General features: G+C 40.4%; 1 protein-coding gene across 1 annotated transcript; it reads right to left on the reverse strand.

Moving 5' to 3' along the window:
• Positions 1 to 197: 197 nt before the first annotated feature.
• Positions 198 to 6994, reverse strand: LOC115792825 (monocarboxylate transporter 9). Its single transcript, XM_030747373.1, has 6 exons — positions 6731 to 6994; positions 5783 to 6034; positions 4069 to 4212; positions 3223 to 3318; positions 1868 to 2746; positions 198 to 1636 (listed from the first exon to the last, which is right to left on the reverse strand). The coding sequence occupies exons 2-6, from the start codon at positions 5973 to 5975 to the stop codon at positions 1452 to 1454; spliced, it is 1497 nt and encodes a 498-aa protein (XP_030603233.1). The 5' UTR covers positions 5976 to 6034; positions 6731 to 6994; the 3' UTR covers positions 198 to 1451.
• Positions 6995 to 11296: the final 4302 nt, after the last annotated feature.

Raw genomic sequence — 11296 nt, forward strand, 5'->3', positions numbered from 1 at the left:
GTATCCTGATCCCCATCAGCAGCAGTCTGATACTCTTAGAGGAGCTTGAGTGGAAAAAAAAAAATTGACAAATTTGGCTCAGGATATATTTACTTTGTATTGGGGATTCAGGTTAATGATAATTATGTGATAATTGTGATAATTATGTTGCAAAATTCAACACTCAATACCATTAATCTGAATGTTTTTATTGACACTTTTAAATTAAATAACAGAAATTCAGACATAAACAAACAACGTAAATAATACTGGAATAAAAAAAAAGTAGTAGTGGCTAAATCTTACAGTCTCATCTAACCCACATTCTGTGAGTATCTACAACAAATATAAAAAGCAAATAAAGCAAACACTAATCCCAGAATTACAGTTACACCTGAAACTGGAACTATCAAAGACATCTGTAGTGGTCTATTCAGAAACATTCAAGTGATCCTAAAAGTGTATTCATTACAATTATGATGGCAATAAAAAACATTTTTTACAGCTCTGTGGCCACTTTGTGCATATATTTGGCACATGCACAAAAGACAAACTTGCTGTAATACAAAAAGGCTATCAAATAACATACACACACAAAACCTGTGCACATGTGCAAACATGCAGACAGAATGTACACACAAACTTACCCAGGCAAAACATGAAAATGAAAAGGACCAGCCTGGTCACACTATATGCCAGCAGAATTCATAATGATCACACCAGGAAGAGAATCAACATGTTGCTATGGCTGGAGAAGCAATGGGATCTCCTTAGCGTTCTTACATGTTTTTGAATCAGAACAACTTTGCCTACTTCTGCCTGATTCAGAAACAGGAGGTACGTATATAAATTAAGCCAATGCACTTTAAAAATGATGTAAAACCAAGGCTTTAGCATTGTTCCAACAGGCATTATGCATTGACAGGCATTGACTGTGGATGCTTTGGTAAGATACAACAGTGTTATAGATAAGGTATATATTAATAAAAAAAATTCTATAATTCTGAAAGACTCCCTCCTTCATTTTGATCCGAGTATTCTCTTTTTGCACTCTGATTATTTGTGCAGTGTTTGTCATCATGCTGAATAAACACAACTATTTTACAAAGATTTGTTTTTCCAGCGGTGTCAATGGCATTGTGTCTTTTTTCAGACTGACAATAAAGTGAAAAGCTGTGTTTTGGATTTGGCCAACATTGTTCAGTTTACCTCGTAAAATGAGGTAATAATGACATCAACACAGGCGTCAGACTCCAATCTTCAAAAAAAGATCTGTGGTGTATGGTTTAACCTGAGACACTGGGCAAAGCAAAGAGAAATGGCCTGTATTTTACAATTTTGGTATATTAAAATCTGGCACCAGAAATAAGAGGGTTACCCCTGTATAGTTAAAAAAAAAAAAAAAACAATCCTCCAAGAGTTCAGGGATAGTTGCAGGAAAGTATTTGAATTGTTATGAAATGTGTTCAAACTCAGGCTACTGAAGCAACTTTGTCACAGTTGCTGGTATAATGGACCTCTGGTCTGTCGTTCTCGGGGTGCTTCTTGTTCCAGCAGGGAATGGTGAGCAAAGTGAGAAGCAATGCTCCCAGCAACACAAAGATCCCACTAAAGTAGAACGCCAAGTCATACGACTGTGTCCAGTCAAAGAACCACCCTAGAAAGTGATAAGAAGAACAGAAACTGTGAGCACAAACAGGAGGGATTCCTTGCAGATACAACAGTCAGTTTTTTACTGAAGTCAAAATGCTCTTTTCCATGCCCCAAAACATATGGATTTTTTAAATGTCTCAAAAACCATAACAGTACACTAGGTTTTTATCTCTGCACAAAATAGAATAATTACAACTGTTATGATACAAAATTAGATAAAGACAAGGCCTCCTACCTACAACAGGGGGCCCAAGCATGATGCCAAATCCCCCGAAAAACATGACGATGCCGTGAGCTTGTGTCAGCTTTTCCAAGCCAACAATCTTCGTGGTAATGTAGGAGGTGAGAGACCAGTTTCCATTGGCAAAACCAACAGTAGCAGATAGGATCTGCAGTCCTACATAACTGTTAGTGATAGGAATAATGAGCAGTGCCACACCTCCCGCAAACATAGTGAAGGCATAGAGATAGATGCTGTTAATCCACCTGATGTCCACCAGGATACCTAGTCCTAGTTTACTTACACAAGTTGCAATGGCCCCTATTGATACCAAAGGAATGAGACTAACTTCTTCAATGAGTCCTTGACTCTGTGCCACATCCTCGATAAAAAGCACAGGTGGGAATGCACCTAGACTAAACATGAAAACACCAATGCAGAAGGCCACCATAGCTTGGTCCTGCAGAATCTCAGAAATGGAGTTAATATACCTGGAGTAAGCCTGCTGCTTTTCCTTGGCAACTTTTATAATGTCTAACCCAGAAAAGAAGCTGCCTTTCTTCTTCATAGTCTGAGTGGTCAAGTCCTTGGCATCAATGGTAACGAGCAATTCCTTCACTGTCAGGATTTTCTCTGGAGCAGCTGTGGTAGAACCTCCTGTTATCGTCAGGTCACCCAGTGGGGGCTTTTCAAAAACCTGGTCTTCTGTGGTGCGCTCGAGGGCGGCCTTCTGTTTGAGGTAGTACCCGGGCATGTTGAGGGGCCTCATGAAGCCAGCACAGGCCATGAGGTTTAGTGCTAAAGCTCCAATGATAAGGAGGCAACCATCCAAACCATACAACACGATGAGCTCATTCTGAGCAGTGGCGTAGGTGAATGCTCCAACACTTGTGCCTGGGTGAGCAGAGGAGAAATATAATGTTTGAATAATACAGTAACAGATAAATGTAAATGCTATTATATGCCTTATCCTTTACTAACTTTAAAATGTAACTTTAAACCAGAACAGGGGCTCTATATGTTAAAGTGGCTCTGTAATTCAAAATTAATGCTAGACTTTAAGATAAAAAAAAAAAAAAAAACTTGGGTGTTACTGATAACCCTTCTCTTTAAATGCAACCTCGTCAAGAATAGTTCCAGAACATTCTGTTAAATTTCCAAACCCATTACCATTGAAGTTTTGAGTGCCAAGCCATATCTATTCGCTGGTCACCACTCTTCTTCCCTATGCCACAGACTACTCTGCCTTTGCTACTCTACTGATGTTTACCTCAGCTTCCTAAGGTTCCCAGCAGCACAAACATGAAAGAAGTGAGCTTGGAGACCTGGTGTGCACCCAGAGAGCTCAGGTCAGAGGAAGGCACCAGTACCTGTGGTCACAATGCCAAGGGCGAGGCCGCGTCTTTTATCAAAATACTGACAGGTGATTGTCAAGGTGGCTGCAAAGACTAGACCACAACCCAGGCCTACAGTAAGAGAAAGAAGAAAGCACAAATCTCGGGTGAAACAGGCAAAATAAACAAGAACAAGGATGCAACGGCACAGTAACATTATGCTCAATACATAGAAACCAACTACATTTCCACCACAATTTTTGAAATATGTTTTGTAGATTGTAGTTTAGCAATATTGCAGTAAACATGGAGCTTGGTATATTTAAGTGTATAAAGCTGTAAGCTCAGAGGACACTGCGCATCAGGTATCCTTAGCAAAACAAAGGATACAGTGAACAGTAAACAAGGCACAGCTACTTCTACAGTTAGCATCTCTAAAAATAAATGACTGCTTTCAAATATGCATGGCCTCTAGTCGCTAGTGCTCAGCGTGCAAAAGGCAGTAGATGGTGATGGTACGCAGGATTAAGTGTGGTTGGGCAGTCACTTGAGGTGCAATAACAGGTGGTGTTGGGCACGCATGCATACTGATGAGGGCAATAAAAGGTCATACTGTAATTTGGCTAAGCTATTTTTTTTTTTTTTATCAACATCCTATAATGCAATGGCAAACAACTGTTACATCACAAAACTGTATGTCTTGTCCACTAATTTTCAGTGGGAATAGTATTCATAAACTACCAACTGGTAACAGCATCAAGCCCTTTTTCCACACTGACAAGCCTGACCATGGCAGTCTCTGGTGTCCTTGGAGCATTGCCAAGTATTGCACAAAACATATAGGAGGATGTCATTCAGTGTGATTATAAAGTGTTTCCTTACCAACCACAATTCCATAGGAAAAGATAAGGAACTCGACATTTGGAGCAAAGGCACTGAGCATCAGGCCGCCAGCCACCATTACACCGCTGAAGACGGTCACAGGGCGAGCTCCAAAGTTCTCTACGCAGGCACTGCAGATAGGACCTGAAGGAGCAGTGGTAGAGAGCCAGAGGCACAAAAAAGTGATGGTCAGAAATTATAAATTTTCAGTGAGAAAAGTATAGCGATGATATATAATGCCTTCTTTGCTGCATTCCTAATAAAAGGGGTTTCTGAGAAAATCAACCCTTGGCTCACAAAGCATCGTGAGCACGACACTGCCACTTCACATTAGGTTTAAAATGGCAAACCTGTCAGGAGTGTTCTCACATCCCTCACGAGGTTCATCAGTCAGTTTAGGTCCAGTTTTGTTTAATTCCAACTTTATTCCCATTTTAACTGGCTAATATTTGACAGCGTCAAATGTATTTTTTTATTAGCTTATTCTTGCTGCTCAATAAAGCAACAAGATACAGTATACACTGAGAGCAATTCTGAAATTTAAGATGCAATGATTTTTTCAGTCTGCCACACCCTTCAGACTGCTTGGCTCATGTATCATTTGCTAATTCCTTCTCTAACCAGGTGGAAGACGCTGCTATTGTTCAGCAGAAACTGCAGTGCTGAAACAGGCTGGTAGCTGGGACATGTGTTCAGATCTTGGCTAGGGCCAAGGCTAGCTCTCTCTGTGCAGATATGATTTTTACCTCATTCCTTGGAAAAAGACAGCAAGAAGCCAGTCTGGAAGGTGAACTTTGCCTCAGACACCTTAGGCTAAAGCCACAATTACTGATGCTGTTTGCTTAACATCGGTGGAGTGTACTCTATATATAATAGCTTCCAGACGTTACTGAAAGGTTAACAAGGGTGAATATTTTTTGTATTCACCCACCAAGTAATTTTTATATTCACACTTCAGCGGCCATGGTGTTTTACTTTCAGACACTTTTCCTTCTCTTTGTTATGTGAGAGTTCAAGAAAGTTTAGATAGAAATACAGGGAGCAAAAATTTTAATACCTGTAGCTATAATAATATCAGTGTTCAGCCCCAATATATTGGTCAAACACTGATTTACTCAGCTAAAATATTTCTTTAATTATCATTACATTCATTTTTTTGTAAAGAATATTACATAGGTTTTTTTATTATTATTTATAATGAATCATGTTTTGTTGGCAAGAAAAAAATAATAAAGTACAAAAAATTACAACCTAAAAAAAATTGGTGTTGGCTTTATTATTATTTTAAAATTTTTAATTCAAAACTGGCAATACAACATAGCCCATTCTTTGGCAATATTTCATTTGCCCCTTTACAAGCAAGTCAGCCTTCAGACTTTGAACAAGTGTTATGTCTCATTTGTTATCAGTGATAGCATACTGTACATGACTGAGAAGGACATGGGAGGATGATAGGTGTAAAGGTGAGTGTTTTTATGTGCTTTACATTTATCCCAAATCACATACGGTATCTTAACTTCTCTAATTCTGCCATACATGTCAGCAAAAATATTAATATATGTTATGCCAACATCAATTTGCTGGTTATTAATAAATTATCAGACTATAAAAATCATCAGCAGTCTCAAAAATCTCTTCAATCAAGTTTAGATCTTTTACCCCAATATGGACCCATGTTGAGGTATATTACAGCATTACATTGTGTGTTACTCACTGGCTATTAGTCCCACTCCAGCCACAAGGGAGCCCACCCAGGCCGTCAAGCCCTTGCCTTGCTGGTAGGCATGCAGCCACTCAGGGTAGAGTACCCCCACGGACTGGGGTGATCCATAAGCCAGGAACTGGGCCATGAAGGAAGCCACAACAATCACCCATCCCCAGCCTCCATCGAGCACTTTTGAAGCCATAATGCTGATGTTATTGCTGCCCTCTGGGGTCTGTTACGGCTTCGAACGAGGAGGTGTTCCTGATAAGGTCATAACAGCAAACAATGCAGTTGAATTCTCAAAGAAAAATAATTGAAAAATTGCTCATCCCTGACCTACAAAATGTTTCAAACCACTGACTTACTCCAAGCTTTAATCTGGGGAAGGCTGCTGCGGCACCTGGCCTGGCCGAACAGGTAGGCCACCTGCCTGAGGTCTGACTGCAACTTACCCAGAAACAGCTGCCCCTTTTGTGCTTTGCTCTTTTAACCACACCTCGGAGGAGGAGAAAGTTTACCAAAAAAATGCACTGCTTATACCTGCACCTTTAACCTGCCCTTTCCATGGTTCAGGTCTGAGAGACATAGGAGAGGGTTCTCTTCTGATCTTACCCAAGATTTTCATCCGTAATTTGTAGCGTACAGTAACTTTATACGCCGCTGCAGCAGCTTTAAATCTCATCACTGTTTATAACGTGGCTTCGTAGGAAGGTAAAGTTGATGCGAGGCTCCATATATGTCAAATCTGTTTATTTACAAAACATTTATAATACATGTTTACAGTAAATACATTTCAGTTGAAAAAAAAAAAATCAGTTTACAATTTATGGCTACACCCATGCGCTAAAAGGCTATTCCAGTGACCCAACACTTGTAAACATAAAGTGACGATATTTTGTAGTCATATTCCATTGTTTCAGTACAAACTCTTATTGTTAAAACACATGCGGCACTCACCTCAGCATTAAAAAACACAGCTGCAGGGCGCCTGCCTAGCTGCGCGCTCTGCGGGAACTTTCCATGTTAGGATGGTTTCCCTATTAAAATCACTTCTTATCCCTACAAATCAAATAAAAGTGAATGCATCGCACACAGTTTTCGGTTTTCTGAGCTGGACTTCAAGGTTTCCATCAGCAGAAAAAGCACTGCATCAACAGTGTTCATTGTGCATCCTGCTTTGCAACCGGCGACAAACCGGTTCAAAGCTGTTCTTGCTGGTCCAGCAGCAGCTTGAACGCGTCTACCAGAGAGAAGCTGCTGCTTTCGCTTGCGCGCCGGGAGCGCAGCGCACAGCAGACACACGGAACGTCTCTTGACGTGGCGGATGCGGTTTGTGGGTCATACATGTACGTTTTCTCCTCTCCTTCATATAAAACTAGTATGTATTCAAAAGCGCAAATAAGGGAGTGCGCACATACACACGCCCATGCACAAACACAAACCTATTTACCTGATGGTTTTCCGGGTCGTAGGAGACAAATAAGAATCTTTTTTTTTTGCAGCTCTTTGAAGCAACCAAAGACAGAGCAATAATAACTAATCGTAGCTGTAAACGAACAATATAAACTAGAAACCCATCCTCCCACTACTACCAACATTCTCTGCCACTTTAATCTGACCGAACAAGCTGAAAGTCTCGGGTTCCTGTAATAATGAACGAGCCTGGGAGTATGGGCTCAATCTCTCTCTAGTCATCATTAATATTTTCATCAGTCCAGTCTGAACCGGTTGATGGATAGTTATAGCACCACACTGAATCACTGAGTAGAGTCATCTTCCCCGTGAGCGACATTTAAAGGAATGCATGTACAAAACTCTAGAGTCAAATCATAATCTGGCACCACATCACTGGAAATAACCGGAGTCTGAATAAAACTTAAACTTATGTGAAAACAAGCTGCAACATGGAAGCAGCTACTATGGAGGCAGAAACAGACTAAAGAGAATCCCAGGCGACAGAAGATATGCAGGATACTCATAATGTTTTAGAGACACAGAATTTTATTTATGGTAATTAAGTGAATAAAATGGCCTATAACGCCTATATCAGTAGCATTTGGAGTGATCTATAAAGAGCATAATAATACACTACTGACAAAAGTATTCGCTTGTCTGCCTTCACACACATTTAAATTTGAGTGACATCCCTTTCTTAATCTGTAGGTTTAATATTAACACCTTCAACTCTTCTGTGAAGGCCTTTCACAAGGTTTAGGAGTGTGTTTACGGGATGAATTTTTGATTCTTCCAGAAGCGCATTTGTGAGGTCAGACACTGATGTTGGACGAGAAAGCCTGACTCGCAGTCTCCGCTCTAATTCATCCCACAGATGCTCTATTGGGTTAAGGTCAGGACTCTGTGCAGACCATCCCCAAACTGTTTCCACAAAGTTGGGAGAATGAAATTGTCCAAAATGTATTGATATGCTGACGCATTAAGAGTTCCTTTCACTGGAACTAAGGGCCGAGCTCAGCTCCTGAAAAACAACCCCACACCATAATATCCTTCTTCCACCAAACTCTATACTTGGCACAATGCAGTCAGACAAGTACTGTTCTCATGGCAACTGCCAAACTCAGATTTGTCCATCTGATTGCCAGAAAACATGTTTCTAGAGTCCAGCATGTTTTACATCACTGCATTCGATGCTTTGCATTGCGCTTGGTGATGTAAGGCTTGGATGCAGCTGCTTGGCTATGGAAACTCATTCCATGAAGCTCTCTACCCACTGTTCTTGAGCTAATCTCAAGGCCACAGGAAGGTCTGTAGTTACTGAATGCAGAAAGTTGGCGACCTCTGCGCACTATGCACGTCAGCATCTGCTGACTGCGCTCTGTCATTTTACGTTGTCTGCCACTTAGTATCTGAGGTGCTGTTGTTCCCAATCAGCTCCACTTTGTCATAATACCACTAACAGTTGATTGTAGAATATTAACAGTGAGGAAATTTCACAACTGGACCTGTTGTACAGGTGATATCCTATCATGGTACCACGCTGGAATTCACTGAGCTCCTAAGAGTGACCCATTCTATCACAAATGTTTTTTAGAAGCAGTCTGCATGCCTTGGTACTGGGTTTTATGCACATGTGGCCATGAAAGTGACAGGAATACCTGGATTCAGTGATTTGGATGGGTGAGTGAATACTTTTAGCAATGTAGTGTAGAGTATCAGAGTTTGGGTTTCACTTTCTTTTATAGTGCCTCTTTCTAATTTAATTTTAAAAATATAAATATTAATTTATGAAAATAAGAGCTACATAATTTGATGAACCTCTATAGGTTTTGCTCTGAAAAAAAAGGGGGTTGTACCCAGAAAAAACAGCAACCAGACTTTTTTTTTTTTAAATATATGCTGCCTAAGTAAATTTGGACTTTTTCCCCATTTAATACATATGTACAGCGGCAGAGAGAAGAATTACTATAGTCACACTGCTGTAGCATCATAAAGTTATACCATCCATGTTTGTTCTCATTCTGATAACCTCAGGTCAGAAACATTGTGAAACCAAGTCAGCAGCAAAGAAAAGTGGGCGTGGTGGTGGGGAGTAGAATGGGAGAGGAATGAAAGAAAGGAGAGATGAAATAGAGTTTCACATTGAATGAACTCAAAATTCTTCAAGAACTTTGATGCTTTTTCCCAGGGCTGAGGTCTGTTGCCAGAAGGGGTCTTACACAAAAGATTTAGGCTCCATAATCCCCTTCTGCCTGAAAAATTAAGTGGAGAAAAGAAAAAGGGAGACAGAATTAATAGTACTTTACACTGGCATTACACTGACATGTTGCTCCAAACCAGTTTCAACTAGATGTAGTGCATGTCACAGACAGAGCTAGGAATTTGAGGCTACTTGGGGAGTGGATTACAGAGTGGCTATGGCACACTAGAATGAGTGTTGATGTGCATTCAGTGGCACATTCCCATACACGGACTATTAATTCCCTAAATCTGTAAGAGAATCTTAAGTTTAAAGGTTGATAATTGTAACATAGCAGGAAAGTAAATTTGGTTGTCAGCACTTGTTTCATGTTGCATTGCCGATTGTGAAATTTGCTGAAATCTTCACACTCAGCACTTGTTTCATGTTGCATTGCAGATTGTGAAATTTGCTGAAATCTTCACACAATTGTTATTAAAAGTTGTTTGAAGCTTTGCATGCATGTTTCCTCTACCATCTTCACATACAATATCAAAGGTAACAATTCAGCCGGCCTAAGATGACACAAAGCACATAAAGTCATTTGTAAATAGTCCAAGAGAATATTATTTGGATGTGTGCCCAGGTGTTTAGTAATCTCCCCCATTTGGAAGTGGCTAAATGTGTCAATACTGCTGACCTGAATAATTACTGGCCTATTTTCCTCATCTATAATCCAAGGTATTCGACACTGCTGATCACTGTGTTCGATAAGCTGCACATGTGTTTGGATCTAAAACATTTTGTTTAAGTCTCACAAATATTTCTAAATGAAGTCCATCTAAACCCAAAATAAGCAGTTCTGTATTTTGGGGACCATAATTGTTACTCTATACCAGCCCAACTTGTGACACATGCAATTTATGTGACGTTTGAAATTACATTGTACAGTGACTGTACACTTCAGCCATCATTACAGATGTATAAACATTAACACTGAGATTTGTGGATTAACCCTGAGCACGCTGTCTAGGGAAGACCAATCATTTTCCTCTTTACATGTATTGTGTCTCATAATTTATTTCCAGTACTCAAACATGAAAGAATTTCTTTTGAACAGTCTCATTAAGACATGTGTTTAAGCCTACTTCTGCTCTACGGCTCAGATTATTCACCCAAAGCCCATAAGTAAATTCTCACAGATTCCCAGAAGACTTACATGAGCTGACCTGATGACAGTTTAATATCTTTTTATCTAGCACTTTTATGACACCCGAGATTCAACGGCCTGCTGAGCCTTTCCATAAGAGGCTTGCCAGGTGTACGAACACAGAGCCGCCCTGCAGTCTGGATAAATCTTGGGTGGTGTGGCCACCCTGGTTCTATAAAGCTGCAGAGGTGAAAGGCCACTCGAGCACCCAGCATTGCCACCCTGAGCCTCCAGTACAGATTCTTGTTTGGATTAGTTCAGGTTGCTGGCCTTAGCAGCATGCGAGAACACCGCACCACAGTAAAAGACACAGGGTCTGCTTTAGGCATGTCAGAACTCTCAGCAAGTCTTTGAACAAAGATATACTTATGTCACTTTGAGGATGAGGTGTATGTTTTGATTTTGGTGAAATTAAACTCAGTCTATGTGTGAACGGGAACCATTACGTGCAGAAACCTAATGGAAGCCTAATGTGTTTTGCAGGCTGTCATCCCAGTGCTGTTCTCTTCCCACCACGTTATTGCACCCACATTACAAATGTTTACGGTGTTAAATGATCCTGGAATGACTGATTTATGGAAACCACTCCTCCAGTCTCCATCCAGCTAAAACCGGTTAGAACAATGTGTACTAGGAAATGAAAATCAGACACTGGCACAGAATCAACTGTCAGCGGATC

Source organism: Archocentrus centrarchus, chromosome 15 (assembly GCF_007364275.1).
Source record: "Archocentrus centrarchus isolate MPI-CPG fArcCen1 chromosome 15, fArcCen1, whole genome shotgun sequence".
NCBI lineage: Eukaryota > Metazoa > Chordata > Actinopteri > Cichliformes > Cichlidae > Archocentrus > Archocentrus centrarchus.